The 20015-nt window shown below is 45.6% G+C and overlaps 1 protein-coding gene across 5 annotated transcripts in view; it reads right to left on the bottom strand.

Moving 5' to 3' along the window:
- The window catches only part of iqsec3a (IQ motif and Sec7 domain ArfGEF 3a), a 190835-nt gene that overhangs the window by 141440 nt on the left and 29380 nt on the right, over window positions 1–20015 (bottom strand). For all 5 annotated transcript variants that reach the window (XM_071332177.1, XM_071332178.1, XM_071332179.1 and 2 more), the window contains exon 2: window positions 8683–8760. In XM_071332177.1, the coding sequence (XP_071188278.1) occupies window positions 8683–8760 (78 nt within the window). The remainder of the gene's footprint in view (window positions 1–8682; window positions 8761–20015) is intronic.

Genomic DNA, 20015 nt, shown 5'->3' with positions numbered 1-20015 from the left:
TTCTGATTGGGGATCATACTTAGGCAGCCCTTTTTCCCACCATTAGGTTGTGGGATCTTGTTTTCTGTTTAGTGTTTCTGCCTGACAGAACTGTGCGCTTTCGTTTTCACGTTTGTTATTTTGTTTGTTTTTTGAAATAAAAGAATCATGAACACTTACCACGCTGTGCCTTGGTCCACTCTTCATACCACCAACGCGAGCCGTTACAGATGTTCTCTTGAAGTGTGTGAATTGGACCATTTTCCTGTCCTGCTAAGCATTCAAAATGTAACGAGTACTTTTGGGTGTCAGGGAAAATGTATGGAGCAAAAAGTACATAATTTTCTTTAGGAATATAGTGAAGTAAAAGTTGTCATAAATATAAATAGTGAAGTAAAGATAACCCCAAAAACTCCTTAAGTAGTACTTTAAAGTATTTCTACTTAAGTACTTTACAACACTACGGTGAGCGAATGCATTCTATACAAGAGAAACATTATAATGTTTGAGAGTCAAACATCGTTTTGCATCAACAGGGTTTTAAAGATTTTAAATAATTGGGAATGTGGTATAACCCTGGGGAATGTGAAGAGCGAGGCAAAGGCTGATTGGTTGAAGCCTTTGGGAAATAGGAGCAGAGGGCATTCTGATAGGCTGAGGGGACACGGAATTTTAATGGAAGCCAGTAGTGATTGGATGAGGAGCAGACTCGTGGACAGAGAGTAGATATGAAGGGCAAATGATGCAGATGTCTCCATGACTTGCTGCTGGCTCAGCAACTTCTACAGTGACACACACATACAAACAAGCACACACACACACACACACACTCTGGTCCACTCAAAGTCTCCATCTATTATGGACAGCCTGTGGATGGAACCACTGCTGTGTCTGCCCGTCTCCCTGCTGCGCCCTGTTTCCATGACAACAGCACAGCAAGCCAGCAAGGTCACTTTCCCCAGCTGAGGCAGTGCACAGAGTCACTCCAAGGCAACAGCATGCAAGAGAGGGATGGGGAGGGAGAGAGAAAGGGAGGGAGGGAGAGAGAGAGAGAGCAGAGGAGGTGACAGGAACTTTGATAGAGTGTGATTAAGAGAGAACACATGTGAAATCTAATTCCCGGGTGTGAGTGTGACGTGTATGTGCGCGTGTGCGTGAGTGTGTGTGTGTGTGTGTGTGTGCATGTGTGTGTGTGTGCGTGTGTGTGCGTGCATGTGTGTGTGTGTGCGTGTGCGTGACTATATGCTACTAAGGTAGGGTGTCCATCAGTGTGAGGACGAAAGCAGTGAGAGACGATCCTCCAATATCTCCTCAGCCTTCACACATTTGGTTCGCCCCGGGAAAAGAGAGTGAGAAAACTGCAGGGGGGCCAACACATCCCAAAGACAAGCCCCATAACAAACGAGCTCTCCAAACTTCCCAGCATGCCCGTGAACGTCCTACAGCAACACCATCAACCTCATACCACTTTCCCCCCGGTGCCCCAATGCATCATGGTCTCTGTAGTCTGCCAACCCCCCACAGTAAAACCCTATCCGTCACGGTGCTAGCCACAAGAGTGTGACCGTGAAGTAGAGTTTCCGCTGCTTCCTCATTTTTCCCAGAGTCACATTTACCTTCAGCGGCAGACAGCATGGCTAATTAGGGGACTTTATTAATACGATCAATTGACAATGGAAAACGGCACCTACACAGCTGTCTACCTGCACAAGTGGCAGACGAAGATGAATGTGATTAATGACGTTCCATACATTTCCTCAACGAATCAGGTGATTAGATCAACTAGCGATGCTAATCATAGCCTATTGTTATGTGGGGTGTGACATCGCCGCATATGCTTTTGGAGGGAAAATTGCCTAAAAGAGTTTTCCATCCATCAGCTGCATATATTTAGGTAATGATGTTCCCAAGTTCCGTCTGTCCAGACCCTCGTTTCAAGGAAACCATATGCCTGGCCAGATGCAAAGCCTTCCCTACATTCCTCTTCCTCTCTCTCTCTCTGTCTCAACGCTCTCCACATAGAACTTGGGGAGAGGCTGAGTGGTGGCTTCAGGATCAACTAGTTGCTGAGCGGCTATCAATGTGAAAGCATTACCATGCTTTCACATTGAGAGAGAGAGACAGAGAGTAGAGAGAGAGTAGAGTAGAGAGAGCGAGAGAGAGAGACAGAGAGAGAGTAGAGAGAGAGACAGAGAGAGAGTAGAGAGAGAGTAGAGTAGAGAGAGACAGAGACAGAGAGAGAGTAGAGTAGAGAGAGAGAGAGACAGAGAGAGAGTAGAGTAGAGAGAGAGAGAGTAGAGTAGAGAGAGAGACAGAGAGAGAGATGGGGGATAAGGGAGCAACAGAAATAAACAGAAAGAGAAAGAGAAAGAGCAAGAGAGAAATGTAGTTGATGATTAATTCCGTCTCAGACGAGCCAGGTCATTACGGCAGATTGTGCACGCTAATTAGCATAGCGCATCTCGTTAAGGTGTGTCTGTTGCTCTGGTCTCGGGAAACAGTTGGAGGAAACGGGACTAATTGAGACGAATCAGCTAACATTCACTCCGCCCTGTGAAACAGACCTCTAACGAGACCTCGCTCTGACCCCACCTCCACCTCGCTTGCCATTGGTCAGGTGAAGTCGGAATCTGCACTACCATTGGTTAGAGTGTCAGTATCTGCGCTGTCCTTGGTCCGATTAGCCCACTGTTACCATTGTGTCACTGAGAAGTACAGTAAATGTACCGTCACCACACCAGGAAGGAGATTTGAACATGCTGTACACATGACACATCGATAACTGATCTGAAAACACGTAGAACCCCGGCAAGTGTATACACTTATCATGGACTGACGGACCTTGACTCCAAAACGCCCTCTCCTTTTTAGAGTCTGAGAACTACTCCAGTACATTCCATCATGAGAGTGTTGGAGTTTCTACATCAATGTTGGAGTTCTAAGTTTCGATCAAACGTTGTGTTCAAGGCTGTATCCCTGTTTGTACAGACATCTGCAGTCAACAAAGACTGCAGGTAGAAGAGGTTATCAGAACTGATTTAGTTGTCTCTAAGAGAAGCCGTCCGTGGAACACACACTGATTATCTTTCCCTATTTGTCAGATTTGTCAGATGGCTGCTGCAACCCATCTGCTGCTGGAGCCCATCTGCTGCTGCAACCCATCTGCTACTGCAACCCATCTGCTGCTGCAACCCATCTGCTACTGCAACCCATCTGCTGCTGCAACCCATCTGCTGCTGTAACCCATCTGCTGCTGTAACCCATCTGCTGCTGCAACCCATCTGCTGCTGTAACCCATCTGCTACTGTAACCCATCTGATGCTGCAACCCATCTGCTGATGTATCCCATCTGCTGCTGCAACACATCTGCTGCTGCAACACATCTGCTGCTGCAACACCACTGCTGCTGCAACACATCTGCTGCTGCAACCCATCTGCTGCTGCAACCCATCTGCTGCTGCAACCCATCTGCTGCTGCAACCCATCTGCTGCTGCAACCCATCTGCTACTGTAACCCATCTGATGCTGCAACCCATCTGCTGCTGCAACCCATCTGCTACTGTAACCCATCTGATGCTGCAACCCATCTGATGCTGCAACCCATCTGCTGCTGCAACCCATCTGCTACTGTAACCCATCTGATGCTGCAACCCATCTGCTGCTGCAACCCATCTACTACTGCAACACATCTGCTATGCAAACATTGTTGCAACACATTGCTGTGAACCCATTGCTGTGCAACACATCTGCTGCTGCAACCCATTATACTGACAATTGTACTGCAACACATCTGTGCTGAACATTTGTTGTTAACCCATCTGCTGCTGCAACCCATCTACTACTGCAACACATCTGCTACTGCAACACATCTGCTGCTGCAACACATCTGCTGCTGTAACCCATCTGCTGCTGCAACCCATCTACTACTGCAACACATCTGCTACTGCAACCCATCTGCTGCTGCAACACATCTACTACTGCAACACATCTGCTGCTGCAACCCATCTGCTACTGTAACCCATCTGCTGCTGCAACCCATCTGCTGATGTATCCCATCTGCTGCTGCAACACATCTGCAACCCATCTACTACTGCAACACATCTGCTGCTGCAACCCATCTACTACTGCAACACATCTGCTGTAGAGCGAAGGGGAAGGTACGGCTCTGCAGAAAAATAAAATAACATAGAAAAGTAAATAAAACGAAACAGATTCCGAGTGCCGTTTATCAGTTGACGTGTTAGCTCATGCTGTTTTTAAGAGCTTGCATATCAGAAGTGTTGATTGACTCACACCCCCCGCCCTCCCGCCTCCCCAATCATGCCCTCGTTCATAGATCATTAGATCTGACTGCGTGACTGTTGACACTTATTTCCCCACCCTTACCCCCTCCCTAGTGCACACTGATCCCCCTTATTCCCCCTTTATTCCCTCCCTTACCCCCTCCCTAGTGCACGCTGGTAGGACAAGAGTGACAGCGCTCACAAGGTGAGAACACTTGTGGAACACTTGGGATTAAACTCCTTTATGTAGTGTGTGTGAGAGAGGGAGGTCTTCAGTTCCACTGTGGTCATAGCCTGTCTGACTCACCAGAACCAGAAGCATAACACTCTTCTCATTAGGATGACGGACTGGACGCCATCTTGTGACCCGGCAACGAACAGAAGGACTCTCCAGGACCCGAAATGGCAAAATAGAGATTGCGCGACAGAAATCACTTCAAATTGGTAGACTGGAGCTGTCCAAAACTCACACTTCAGTGAGTTAGCCCTTTTCCAAAGTGACCTGTTGGCGTTGAGGGAGGGACGGTCTCGTTCCACGGCTGCCACAGCGGTGAAAACAAAATATCAACGATTGCAATTTGCAGTGGTGTAAAGTAAAAAATACTTTAAAGTACTACTTAAGGATTTTTTGGGGGTATCTGTACTTTACTGTTCATATTTTTGACAACTTTACTTTTACTTCACTACATTCCTAAAGAAAATGATGTACTTTTTACTTCATACATTTTCCCTGACACCCAAAAGTACTTACATTTTGAATGCCTAGCAGGACAGGAAAATGGTCTAATTCACACACTTATCAAGAGAACATCCCTGGTCATACCTACTGCCTCTGATCTGGCGGACTCACTAAACACTTGCTTTGTTTGTAAATTATGTCTGAGTGTTGAAGTGTGCCTCTGGCTATCCGTAAATAACATTTAAAAAAAATGGTGTGTGGATTGCTTAATATAAGGAATTAGAAATGATTTATACTTTTACTTTTACTTTTGATAGTTAAGTATATTTGATCAATTACATTTACTTTTGATACTTAAGTATATTTAAAACCAAATACTTTTAGACTTTTACTCAAATAGTATTTTACTGGGTGACTTTCACTTTTACTTGAGTCATTTTCTATTAAGATATCTTTACTTTTACTCAAGTATAACAACTGGGTACTTTTTACACCACTAGCAATTTGTCTATGTGTTTCTGTGTCTGTGAAAAACAGAGCTTCATTACTCCCCAGAGTGAAGATACGGCAGTGCAGAACAGGCTAGGAGCCGCCTTTCATATGGAAATGAGGCCTTGTTTTGGTGGGCAGATATTGCAGAGCTTCAATCACAGAAGACAGGAACGAACTCACATTTATTTCAGGAAGCAGCTTTTTGTGGATATGCCTTAACAAGGAGTGTAGGCGGCTTGGCCTTGTGTCAAAACAACGGTGGGTGAAACACTAGGCTAAAATAGCATGACGCTAGGCTAAAATAGCATGACGCTAGGCTAATTCATCAATGAGAAGTGTCTCTCCTTTATCAGTGAGCCTTAGCCTAGATGCCCATGGCAGATATTAGCTGTTGGGTATTTGTTGAAGCATGTTAAACATCTGTGTCATGGGTATGAGAGTGCACACAGACACACACACAGACACACACACAAACACACAAAGACAGGGAGCTCTATGTTCTGATCACTACTAAGCCAAAAGCATGCAATAACATGGTAATAACAATTCTCCACATGAACACGAATGCATTGCATGTGTCAGTGGATGGCTAACCAGTTACCTTGCCCTCGTGGCAGACCCTGAACCTCTCAATGAGACTTGGGTGGATTATGACATTGGTGATGACATTGGTTGACATTGTAATACTTCAGCTGTTACATTGTTATTACATAGTATAAACATTGAGGTGGAGGTGGGAGCGACAGGTCTGAATGGGTGGAAGTGGTGTGGATGAGAGTGGAGGCTCGTGGGTGTGATGTCATGTCGTGAGGTATGATGATCAACACTTCACTGACAAAACACTGAAGTCCAAAGAAAAATGTAACAACAAACAGAATAGAAAAGAGACTTTCAGAGAAATAGGCTAAAAAAGAAGCAACAAAAGCTGGCAACCCACAACTCGCTTTGAGAGATCTCCGTTTGAAGTGGTTTGCTTTGGGGGTATTTTCATCGTTTTTTTTTTTTGTGGTGTCCATTCTGTTTGTTCTCTGCTTAATGGTCCCTGAGCCCAAAGGAATCGCACGACGCACCACTGCCAAGCCACTTCTATCAGTTCAATCCACTGAACTCTGATTTATTGTTTTCGTCTGTCTTTTTTCCCCTCCAATTTCCCTGCCCGCCTTTGATGAAAGTCACCTGAATTCATCTTAACTTGTGCTTCTGAACAGTCTCTTTATACTCAATAATAAGGTGTTGTGGCTGGTTAGGTGACAGTCACTGACTGGGGGGGACTTTTGAGAGTAGTTTCTGTTAGGAATTTTGTTAATAAATAGTTAAAACATATTCTAGCTAAAGATAAAATTATAAACAAATTGAACTCTGCATGCCTGGTGAAAAGAGATTTGTGTTGTGGGTTATAAAGTAAGCAGAAAGGGTCATTCAACTCTGGTTGAACTGACCCAACTTAGCCCTGAGATGTTTAGATAAGGCTGTGGGTCACTTTTTAGGTCTTCCATTATCTTGAGTTGTCTGCTCAAGTGGTAATCAATTATAGTGAGCCTTCAGGATAAATGATTATATGGTGTTTTCATGTGAGTGCCCTGTGAGGTTAGAATGAACTTTTGAACCTGTTTTCTATTTGATTAGGACAATGAGACGCATTCTGTAACCTATGACGTCATATATTGTATATAAGTCTGTGTTTATGATCAAATGGGAGCTTGCTCCGAGAATAAACACTATTATCTACTTTTAATATGACTGTATCCTGTCTATTTTATGTTAATAAGTATCTTACAAATTCTTATAAATAGACAGTTTGAATTTAATTAATGAGTATATTGTAGGAATCATTTAATTCCACTAACATTTCCCAGGCAAACCAGACTTTTATCTGATAAATAGTTTTCCGTTTGCCCCTCTGGTGCAAAGACGATTGCAGAGAGGTGATTCCATCTCACTCTCTCTCTCTCTCTCTCTCTCTCTCTCTCTCTCTCTCTCTCTCTCTCTCTCTCTCTCTCTCTCTCTCTCTCTCTCTCTCTCTCTCTCTCTCTCTCTCTCTCTCTCTCTCTCTCTCACACTCTCTCTCACACTCCCTCTCTCTCTCTCTCTCTCTGTGTGACTAATTCAATCACCCAGGGCCTCAGTAGTGGTTAAAGTGGGATTTAGAGGATGAGCGTTGGAGCTATTGTTCCAGCAATGCTTCATTGTATCCAGCACCACAGGGTTGGTGGAATCCAGCATCAACACAAGCTTTGCCGACTTTTTTCCATTTTTTTCCCCCACCATCCAGCAGAAATGTACAGATTCTTAGCAGCAATCGTCCAGGCTGGATGGCTTAATTACTATTGACGTTCCACTGGCAGTCGTGGTAATTTGCAGAGTGCAGTGGATTCAGTGGTTCCAGATAAGCAGAGCGATGCCGAGTGGCCAAACAAAGACTTGGTGCGTCTCGTTTTGTTTGAGCAAGAAAAATAACGATAAACTGCAGGAGCTACTGTTTTATATAGACTGACCAACATCCATCATGTCTACATGGAGACGGGTTGAGGAGAAAGACAAGGAGGCAGAGATAAAGGATTTTTAAACGGCTGACTCTCCTCAGATACCAGGAGTATGCAGTAGTTGAGTATAAGGAAGATTCCAGTCCATCACAGCACCATTCCTGACTGCTTACCTCATTCCCTGATAACACTGTGTGCTCGGTGGAGATATTAAAATCTCCTATTATCCTCATCCTGCCTTTATCACTAAGCCCTGGGCCGTGCTTCTATTGTTTCCTATGGCAGTGCTTTGGACGAGTTGACCAGTGTCCAGGAAATAGGATCTCTCTCTGATTGATTTGGAGATTACCATCGTGTTCCCATGAATTTATCTTGATCGCCTCTCCTGGAGCTGAGATTGATTCGGTCTTAATTTCGAGATTCTTTCAACACTCAAAACCCCAAATAAAGTGACAAGTTGCATTTGTAGTGAATAGTAACTCCCTCTCTGTCTGCCTGGCCACTGTTTAAAGATGTGTCGGAGATTCTCTCTCTCTTACTTCTCTTGATGACATCACAGTGGGGAAAGGAAAGCACTGAGCCGGGATTGGCCGACGATAGTCAGGGACCCCCAAAGGACTTACAACCACTTCAAGACGGAGGAAACTGGGGCAGTTGTGTTGTCTTACAGTAGCACCTCCACCACCAGGAAAACGGTTAGAAGCAACGGTGACTACAATCAACAACAAAATATGGCGCTGGGTGAAAAGGGAGGCAGCCATCTTACCTGGGGACACAGGCCGAGGACTCCCCCTCGGGGGCCTCTGGGGCCGGGCAGCAGAACTGGTGCAGCACAGTCTGGTTCCTGGGAGATACGAGGGAGAGAGGAGGGAGAAAAGAGAGGGAAAGGACATTAGCGAGGCAGGAGGAATAGTAAGGAGCTTGTTTGAAATTGAATTACTAGAACTGGCATCAGCCATATTGAGGGAGCCCAGGAGGGTAGAGACACATTCCTGTGGTCTGGGGGCTTTATCCCTGTTTTAGTCATATTTATATGGCTCTAACTAATACATGCAATGGAACTGGAACTGAGGTTTCTTTCTTAAGTACATACTGTTGAAATGGCACTGTTTAAAATGCATTGTAATACAAATACTGTGTTTAACTGTATGGAAGGGGGTTGGAGCATTGCATCCATGAGGAGAGAGTGTTCGTTGGTTCAGCAAACAACCAAGCTAAGCGTGAAAGGAGATGTCCCTTTCACTTTAGCCCCAAAAAAGAGCTGTTTCCATTTTGCCCTCTCAACACTAGGTTCACTTCATTTATTGGACATTGTGACACAAAATAGCCCTTTTTACAACTTAATCAACCTCCTGTTGACCTGGCTTACATGGCTGCCGGGCCGTGACGGCTCGTTTTCCCCCTGCTGGCAGCTGTGGGGCTTGCAGGTACCGAGGAGCGGTCGGACATGTCCAGACGTGTGGTGAACGGGCCAAAGGGCTGGAGGAGGGCCAGACTCTCACAGTGAGAGGGGAGAGAGATGGCAAATGTCCCCGACGACGGGTTGCTTGGAGTGGGGCACATGGCTGCCTCTCCGCCCTCTAACCCTCCCCACCTCCACCCATCCTGCCTCCACATAGCCTAGCCAGAGAACATTGACTAGCATAGTGCCATGTGGGGCTCAGCTGGTTAGAGCGTAGAGCTAGCAATGCCAAGGTTGTGGGTTCAGTTCCCGCAGGAACCACAGTATACTGCTGTCCTTCCTCGCTGTTTACCCACCAAACACTCCTCCTTGACCTCTCCTCTCTTTCGCTCCAACAACATTCTATCCATCCCTGAGACTGTGTGGTCCCCCACTCCACTCCCCTCGTTCTCCAGCCCCGTCCCACAGACTCTCCATCCCTCCTTCCATCCCCCTGTCCCTGAGAGCCAGAGAGTCATGGTCTGATATGCAGGATGAGGAATTCAATAAATTACTATAACAAAAAAAGCAGCAGCATTCTCCCATCTCTCTTCTGCCTGGACACGGGACGTTGAGGGAGAGACGCAGAGAGCGAGTCCATTTACAGAGCCCAATCTTTTGTTTTGCCCTCTAACTCTCTCCACCTCTCTCTCTCTCTCTCTCTCTCTCTCTGCCTTTCCATCTCAGTCTCAATTCCCCCACTCCATCTCTCTATCCCTCTCCATCAACCTCTCTAAGGAACTACATTCCCTTGGCTTCCTCTCAGGAACGGTAGATGGGGAACAGGAGATCTGGAGACTGGGTAACTCCTTCAAGGACAGCATTCACTCACCTGTGAGTGGAGAGTGGCCACCTTAGAAAAATAATGACTAGAATAAAAATGTAAATTATATTTATATGGTAGAGACACCCTGTTCTCTTCCCTAAACCCAAACCCACTACTCATGATGGAAGGTAATGCCTGTCTGTCGGAAAGCCGCAATGTTTAGACTTAAAACGAATCACCCAGCGATCATACACTGTTTACCAGGGGGCAGGGCTACCGACGTTAAGGCTAATCTGAAGATGGTGCTGGCTAAAGCTAAAACTGGCGAGTGTATAGAGATATTGTTATCCACGTCGGCACCAACGATGTTAGGATGAAACAGTCAGAGGTCACCAAGCGCAACATAGCTTCAGCGTGTAAATCAGCTAGAAAGATGTGTCGGCATCGAGTAATTGTCTCTGGCCCCCTCCCAGTTAGGGGGAGTGATGAGCTCTACAGCAGTCTCACAACTCAATCGCTGGTTGAAAACTGTTTTCTGCCTCTCCCAAAAGATAGAATTTGTAGATAATTGTCCCTCTTTCTGGGACTCACCCACAAACAGGACCAAGCCTGACCTGCTGAGGAGTGACGGACTCCATCCTAGCTGGAGGGGTGCTCTCATCTTATCTACCAACATAGATAGGGCTCTAACTCCTCTAGCTCCACAATGAAATAGGGTGCAGGCCAGGCAGCAGGCTGTTAGCCAACCTGCCAGCTTAGTGGAGTCTGCCACTAGCATAGTCAGTGTAGTCAGCTCAGCTATCCCCATTGAGACTGTGTCTGTGCCTCGACCTAGGTTGGGCAAAACTAAACATGGCGGTGTTCGCCTTAGCAATCTCACTAGGATAAAGACCTCCTCCATTCCTGCCATTATTGAAAGAGATCGTGATACCTGACATCTCAAAATAGGGCTACTTAATGTTAGATCCCTCACTTCAAAGGCAGTTATAGTCAATGAACTAATCACTGATCATAATCTTGATGTGATTGGCCTGACTGAAACATGGCTTAAGCCTGATGAATTCACTGTGTTAAATGAGGCCTCACGTCCTGGTTACACTAGTGACCATATCCCCCGTGCATCCCGCAAAGGTGGAGGTGTTGCTAACATTTACGATAGCAAATTTCAATTTACAAAAAAAAAAATGACGTTTTCGTCTTTTGAGCTTCTAGTCATGAAATCTATGCAGCCTACTCAATCACTTTTTATAGCTACTGTTTACAGGCCTCCTGGGCCATATACAGCGTTCCTCACTGAGTTCCCTGAATTCCTATCGGACCTTGTAGTCATAGCAGATAATATTCTAATTTTTGGTGATTTTAATATTCATATGGAAAAGTCCACAGACCCACTCCAAAAGGCTTTTGGATCCATCATCGACTCAGTGGGTTTTGTCCAACATGTCTCTGGACCTACTCACTGCCACAGTCATACTCTGGACCTAGTTTTGTCCCATGGAATAAATGTTGTAGATCCTAATGTTTTTCGGACCACCATTTTATTAAGTTTGCAATCGCAACAAATAATCTGCTCAGACCCCAACCAAGGAGCATCAAAAGTCGTGCTATAAATTCTCAGACAACACAACGATTCCTTGATGCCCTTCCAGACTCCCTCTGCCTACCCAAGGACGTCAGAGGACAAAAATCAGTTAACCACCTAACTGAGGAACTCAATTTAATCTTGCGCAATACCCTAGATGCAGTTGCACCCCTAAAAACTAAAAACATTTGTCATAAGAAACTAGCTCCCTGGTATACAGAAAATACCCGAGCTCTGAAGCAAGCTTCCAGAAAATTGGAACGGAAATGGCGCCACACCAAACTGGAAGTCTTCCGACTAGCTTGGAAAGACAGTACCATGCAGTATCGAAGAGCCCTCACTGCTGCTCGATCATCCTACTTTTCCAACTTAATTGAGGAAAATAAGAACAATCCAAAATTTATTTTTGATACTGTTGCAAAGCTAACTAAAAAGCAGCATTCCCCAAGTGAGGATGGCTTTCACTTCAGCAGTAATAAATTCATGAACTTCTTTGAGGAAAAGATCATGATCATTAGAAAGCAAATTACGGACTCCTCTTTAAATCTGCTTATTCCTCCAAAGCTTAGCTGTCCTGAGTCTGCACAACTCTGCCAGGACCTAGGATCAAGAGAGACACTTAAGTGTTTTAGTACTATATCTCTTGACACAATGATGAAAATAATCATGGCCTCTAAAACTTCAAGCTGCATACTGGATCCTATTCCAACTAAACTACTGAAAGAGCTGCTTCATGTGCTTGGCCCTCCTATGTTGAACATAATAAACGGCTCTCTATCCACCGGATGTGTACCAAACTCACTAAAAGTGGCAGTAATAAAGCCTCTCTTGAAAAAGCCAAACCTTGACCCAGAAAATATAAAAAACTATCTGCCTATATCGAATCTTCCATTCCTCTCAAAAAAATTTGAAAAAGCTGTTGCGCAGCAACTCACTACCTTCCTGAAGACAAACAATGTATACGAAATGCTTCAGTCTGGTTTTAGACCCCATCATAGCACTGAGACTGCACTTGTGAAGGTGGTAAATGACCTTTTAATGGCGTCAGACCGAGGCTCTGCATCTGTCCTCGTGCTACTAAACCTTAGTGCTGCCTTTGATACCATCGATCACCACATTCTTCTGGAGAGACTGGAAACCCGAATTGGTCTACACGGACAAGTTCTGGCCTGGTTTAGATCTTATCTGTCGGAAAGATATCAGTTTGTCTCTGTGAATGGTTTGTCCTCTGACAAATCAACTGTACATTTCGGTGTTCCTCAAGGTTCCGTTTTAGGACCACTATTGTTTTCACTATATATTTTACCTCTTGGGGATGTCATTCGAAAACATAATGTTAACTTTCACTGCTATGCGGATGACACACAGCTGTACATTTCAATGAAACATGGTGAAGCCCCAAAATTTCCCTCGCTAGAAGCCTGTGTTTCAGACATAAGGAAGTGGATGGCTGAAAACTTTCTACTTTTAAACTCGGACAAAACAGAGATGCTTGTTCTAGGTCCCAAGAAACAAAGAGATCTTCTGTTAAATCTGACAATTAATCTTGATGGTTGTAAAGTCGTCTCAAATAAAACTGTGAAGGACCTCGGCGTTACTCTGGACCCTGATCTCTCTTTTGACGAACATATCAAGACTGTTTCAAGGACAGCTTTTTCCCATCTACGTAACATTGCAAAAATCAGAAATTTTCTGTCCAAAAATGATGCAGAAAAATTAATCCATGCATTTGTTACTTCTAGGTTAGACTACTGCAATGCTCTACTTTCCGGCTACCCGGATAAAGCACTAAATAAACTTCAGTTAGTGCTAAATACGGCTGCTAGAATCCTGACTAGAACCAAGAAATTTGATCATATTACTCCAGTGCTAGCTTCCCTACACTGGCTTCCTGTTAAGGCAAGGGCTGATTTCAAGGTTTTACTGTTAACCTATAAAGCGTTACATGGGCTTGCTCCTACCTATCTTTCCGAGTTGGTCCTGCCGTACATACCTACACGTACGCTACGGTCACAAGACGCAGGCCTCCTAATTGTCCCTAGAATTTCTAAGCAAACAGCTGGAGGCAGGGCTTTCTCCTATAGATCTCCATTTTTATGGAATGGTCTGCCTAACCATGTGAGAGACGCAGACTCGGTCTCAACCTTTAAGTCTTTACTGAAGACTTATCTCTTCAGTAGGTCATATGATTGAGTGTAGTCTGGCCCAGGAGTGTGAAGGTGAACGGAAAGGCTCTGGAGCAACGAACCGCCCTTGCTGTCTCTGCCTGGCCGGTTCCCCTCTCTCCAATGGGATTCTCTGCCTCTAACCCTATTACAGGGGCTGAGTCACTGGCTTACCGGTGCTCTTTCATGCCGTCCCTGGGAGGGGTGCGTCACTTGAGTGGGTTGAGTTACTGACGTGATCTTCCTGTCTGGGTTGGCGCACCCCCCTTGGTTTGTGCTGTGGTGGAGATCTTTGTGGGCTATACTCGGCCTTGTCTCAGGATTGTAAGTTGGTGGTTGAAGATATCCCTCTAGTGGTGCGGGGGCTGTGCGTTGGCAAAGTGGGTGGGGTTATATCCTTCCTGTTTGGCCCTGTCCGGGGGTATCATCGGATGGGGCCACAGTGTCTCCTGACCCCTCCTGTCTCAGCCTCCAGTATTTATGCTGCAGTAGTTTATGTGTCGGGGGGCTAGGGTCAGTTGGTTATATCTGGAGTACTTCTCCTGTCTTATCCGGTGTCCTGTGTGAATTTAAGTATGCTCTCTCTAATTCTCTCCTTCTTTCTCTCTCTCTCTCGGAGGACCTGAGCCCTAGGACCATGGGTCAGGACTACCGGGCATGATGACTCCTTGCTGTCCCCAGTCCACCTGGCCTTGCTGCTGTTCCAGTTTCAACTGTTCTGCCTGCGGCTATGGAACCCTGACCTGTCCACCGGACGTGCTACCTGTCCCAGACCTGCTGTTTTCAATTCTCTAGAGACCGCAGGAGCGGTAGAGATACTCTTAATGATCGGCTATGAAAAGCCAACTGACATTTACTCCTGATTATTATTTGACCATGCTGGTCATTTATGAACATTTGAACATCTTGGCCATGTTCTGTTATAATCTCCACCCGGCACAGCCAGATGAGGACTGGCCACCCCTCATAGCCTGGTTCCTCTCTAGGTTTCTTCCTAGGTTTTGGCCTTTCTAGGGAGTTTTTCCTAGCCACCATGCTTCTACACCTGCATTGCTTGCTGTTTGGGGTTTTAGGCTGGGTTTCTGTACAGCACTTCGAGATATTAGCTGATGTACGAAGGGCTATATAAAATAAACTTGATTTGATTTGATTTAGAAGTCACCAGAGTCCATCATGAACTGTCTGATACTTATCATAAGATAACAAATTGAGAGAGGACAGAGAGAAATAGAGAGAGAGAGAGGGTTGAGGAAAGGGGTGAACAAAGAGGCTAAGAAAAAGAGGGTGTGATAAAGAGAGAAATGCAGTAATAGAGAGATAGATACATGGAGATAATTAGAGCGATAGTGAGAGAATGGTGGCTGGAGATGGTGAGATAGAGAATTCATAAAATGAGAGTGAGAGAGAGATATAGAGAGTGAGAGATGGGCTCACATACCACTGACCCAATGTGGTTGCTGTATCTCTACTGGTGGTTCACAGTAGTATAAATCAATGGAAGTGGGGGAACTGGCTAATTCATTCCTATTGTTAACTTCTCTGCTAACTGATTTCTCTTTAATGACCATGACACAACAGGGTTTTAAGAGGTCATCAACACTAAATGGTCACACTGGGGACCAATTATCAGACACACACAGAAGGCGACATTTACACAGATAATGGCAATTATTTGTTTATTATTATGACAAACAACCAAAATGGCCACCACAGAGAAGGAGAGAGAGCAGGTTTATATTGGTGTAGTATTCTGGTCACATATGTCAGTGGTTTCACGGCGATAGCGTTTTCTTCTTCTTCTGTAACTAGAAGATGAGTCGCTGTCCTGCACAAGCTAGTTTGCTCATAAATGTGTTCTCAGGCCCCCTCAAAAAGAGACATCACGTTCTTGCTGTCGGGGGCCAAGTGAAAGAAGGCGTCGCTAAGGCATGCATCAAAAGCAACATTAGTCTTAGAGGATGTATAATTGAAATTTCCTCATTAAAAGTTGAACTCTTTGGAATACATTTCAGTGAAGGGTGAGTGTTAGCATACAGAACACCACACGTCTAACGTTCCCTCTGGCACAGTCTGTTTGAGTGACGCTCAATTGTTTTGCCTTAATGGTTTTCGCTTTGACAGGGAACAGAAAGGAGCTACATTTGGATCTTAATTAATGGTGCTTATAGGTGAGGAGACGGGAAAGAGTTGTGGCTGTCTATGAGGAGAGACATCCAGCAGTGTACGGTCACTGAATAACAGAACATAGGTTGAGTCAGTGTGATGTCAGCGTGATGTCAGCGTGATGTCAGCGTGATGTCAGTGTGATGTCACAAGGATGACCTTTTCTTAATGATCATCAGAGCTACTCGCTGCCTCTCTCTCTTTTCACTATCTTTCCTCATCTCTGCTTCAGTTTACCTCTCTATGTCAGTCTCTCTTTCTCTGTGTCTACCTGTCTGTCTCATTGTCTATCCCTCTGTCTCTCTGTCTCTCTTCTCTCTCTGTGGTGTTACCTTTCTCTCATCCTCTAACTCAGTGGTAATTCAAACTTTTACAGCGGGGACCCCATTTTTTTGGCCAGAATTTCTGGGTACCCCATTTTTATCCCAACAATTTCTCTCCACCCCACCCCAAATCTAATGACACAACCTCAACAAATAACAAATTATCTTTCTCAAAAACGTTTGTTTATTGTCCAGTACAATAATCTGTACTATTCATTTTTTGTTCTCCCAAAAAATAGTTTTTTTTGTTTAAATATAATAATAATTGGTGACCCCACTGCAGTTCTCCTGCGACCCCACTAGGGGTGGTGACCCCGACTTTGAATACCACTGCTTTAACTCCAGACGTGCTGTGATTGCCTGCAGTTGGTTTGGCCTGGTCTGACCCTTGTATTCTTGGATCTCACTAGGGGGGTTCTGGTCTGACTGGTGTATTCTTGGATCTGACTAGGGGGGTTCTGGTCTGACTGGTGTATTCTTGGATCTCACTAGGGGGGTTCTGGTATGACCCTTGTATTCTTGGATCTCACTAGGAGGGTTTCCACAATCAGAACATGACTCACCACCAGCACTATGGCTACCAGCGAGGAACCCATTTTTAAGAGTACTTGGTTACCCGGGGACACCATTTCAGTGACGGACCTAGGCTCTGCGTCAACAAGACTGGTCATTCAGTTGCCCATGACGTTGCACTGACGTAGCAAGAGCAGGAAGTAACCAATCAGGATATAACTAGATAAATCTCTCAACCAGGGACAGACGTGGGGCTCTGTATTTATTTAAGGCCCTGCATAACTAGGATTAGGCCAACAGGTCAGGTAGTAGCAGGATGGAGTCAATTCAGAAATTACTTCTGAAATGCATATAGAGTAAAGAATGGCATTTTTAGTGAGATCCTTGAATAAGATGTGTTTAATATGCACACATATATACCCATGCGCACACACACACACACACACACACACACACACACACACACACACACACACACACACACACACACACACACACACACACACACACACACACACACACACACACACTTCATTGAGAAATGCCCCCAACCCCCATCTCGGAAATGCATCAACTCAACATTCCACAACATGGCATTAACATGGACTAGTGGGATCACAGCTCTGAACTCCTATGGTTGATCCAACTGGGTTACGGTGGCCCTATGGTTGATCCAACTGGGTTACGGTGGCCCTATGGTTGATCCAACTGGGTTACGGTGGCCCTATGGTTGATCCAACTGGGTTACGGTGGCCCTATGGTTGATCCAACTGGGTTACGGTGGACCTATGGTTGATCCAACTGGGTTACGGTGGCCCTGTGGTTGTCCAACTGGGTTCCGGAGGCCCTATGGTTGATCCAACTGGGTTACGGTGGCCCTATGGTTGATCCAACTGGGTTACGGTGGCCCTATGGTTGATCCAACTGGGTTACGGTGGCCCTATGGTTGATCCAACTGGGTTACGGTGGCCCTATGGTTGTCCAACTGGGTTACGGTGGCCCTATGGTTGTCCAACTGGGTTACGGTGGCCCTATGGTTGTCCAACTGGGTTACGGTGGCCCTATGGTTGATCCAACTGGGTTACGGTGGCCCTATGGTTGATCCAACTGGGTTACGGTGGCCCTATGGTTGATCCAACTGGGTTACGGTGGCCCTATGGTTGATCCAACTGGGTTACGGTGGCCCTATGGTTGATCCAACTGGGTTACGGTGGCCCTATGGTTGATCCAACTGGGTTACGGTGGCCCTATGGTTGATCCAACTGGGTTACGGTGGCCCTATGGTTGATCCAACTGGGTTCCGGTGGCCCTATGGTTGATCCAACTGGGTTACGGTGGCAGTGGGTGGTCAAGACTAAGCTAAACTAGTGTTTGATTTCCATTGGCTCCTGCTCTGTTCACCTGCCCACCTCCCAGCCTATAAGGCTCTAATATATAATACATGTAGAATGCTCTGGCATACACCATGTTTGTTTGTGTCATGATTCCCCGAGAGAGAGAGAGAGAGAGAGAGAGAGAGAGAGAGAGAGAGAGAGAGAGAGAGAGAGAGAGAGAGAGAGAGAGAGAGAGAGAGGAAAGAGAAAGTGATAGAGAGAGAGAGAGAGAGAGAGAGAGAGAGAGAGAGAGAGAGAGAGAGAGAGAGAGAGAGAGAGAGAGAGAGAGAGAGAGAGAGAGAGAGAGAGAGAGAGAGAGAGAGAGAGAGAGAGAGAGAGAGAGAGAGAGAGAGAGAGAGAGAGATAGAGGGGAAAGAGAAAGTGATTAAGAGAGAGAGAGAGAGAGAGAGAGAGAGAGAGAGAGAGAGAGAGAGAGAGAGAGAGAGAGAGAGAGAGAGAGAGAGAGACACAGAGAGAGAGAGAGAGAGAGAGAGAGAGAGAGATAGAGGGGAAAGAGAAAGTGATTAAGAGAGAGAGAGAGAGAGAGAGAGAGAGAGAGAGAGAGAGAGAGAGAGAGAGAGAGAGAGAGAGAGAGAGAGAGAGAGAGAGAGAGAGAGAGAGAGAGAGAGAGAGAGAGAGAGAGAGAGAGAGAGAGAGAGAGAGAGAGAGAGAGAGAGAGAGAGAGAGAGAGAATTCGCTTGCCAGGCAAACCTTGGCACAGTGACCTTGAAAGAGACTAACATACCCACCACATTGACAGGTGACCTTGAAAGAGACTAACATACCACCACATTGCCTGACATGTTTTGGGCATTGATTTGACTGTAGAGAATGCTCAACGATTTAGATTTCCTGTTGAATTGCTTCGATAAAATAAACGTGTGATGAATTAAAGACTGCCTTGTAATGTCAAGGACAGGTGAACAAATAAACAGTGTTTTCATGGCAACGCTGAGAAAAAGCACAGGAAATAAACTAGCAGGGTGTCGGGGGCTTACAAAGTGTTAACAAGCTGAAGGTGACTGATTATCTAAAACTCCCAGTAGTGTTTCTTGGCTGACTCCAAAAGGCTCTAATCATATCTTCATTTTGGCTAGAGCTCGATTATGGAACCCTATCACTGTGTTTATCCCAGTTTAGCCTGGGCTTTCTGAGAGCCACAATGGGAGTTACACACCACTTAAATCCGCCGGCGGGGCTACGGTCCAAACGTGTGTGTGTGTGTTTCCATTAAGCATATCTGCCTGTCCGTCGAGTGGATTGCTTGGGAAACATTGTCATGAACCGAGCCTGAGATCCCTGCGGGATGAGCACTCAACAAAGCCTTGGCCTCACACTCACACACGCTCCCACACAGACACTTTCACCACATCACACACGCAAACACACACCAAATTAATAAATTAAGCCTCCTTGAAAGGTTTGTGTCAGCATGGACTCTGGGGCAGTCCCAGGCGGCTTAGCTATGCCCACTGCAGGAGAGAGAAGAGCGCGAGAGAGAGAAGAGCGCGAGAGAGAGAGAGAGAGAGAGAGAGAGAGAGAGAGAGAGAGAGAGAGAGAGAGAGAGAGAGAGAGAGAGAGAGAGAGAGAGAGAGAGAGAGAGAGAGAGAGAGAGAGAGAGAGAGAGAGAGAGAGAGAGAGAGAGAGAGAGAGGGCAGCACACTCCATAACAAAGCCAGTGAGAAAACCACTGCATTATTTTCAGTCGCTGAGTGAAACTATTTAAACTCACTGTCTGTACCTTACCACAGTAAATCTCTATAGAAAATATAC

Source organism: Salvelinus alpinus, chromosome 11 (genome assembly GCF_045679555.1).
Source record: "Salvelinus alpinus chromosome 11, SLU_Salpinus.1, whole genome shotgun sequence".
Lineage (NCBI taxonomy): Eukaryota > Metazoa > Chordata > Actinopteri > Salmoniformes > Salmonidae > Salvelinus > Salvelinus alpinus.
This window is presented reverse-complemented; position numbering and strand designations above follow the sequence as displayed.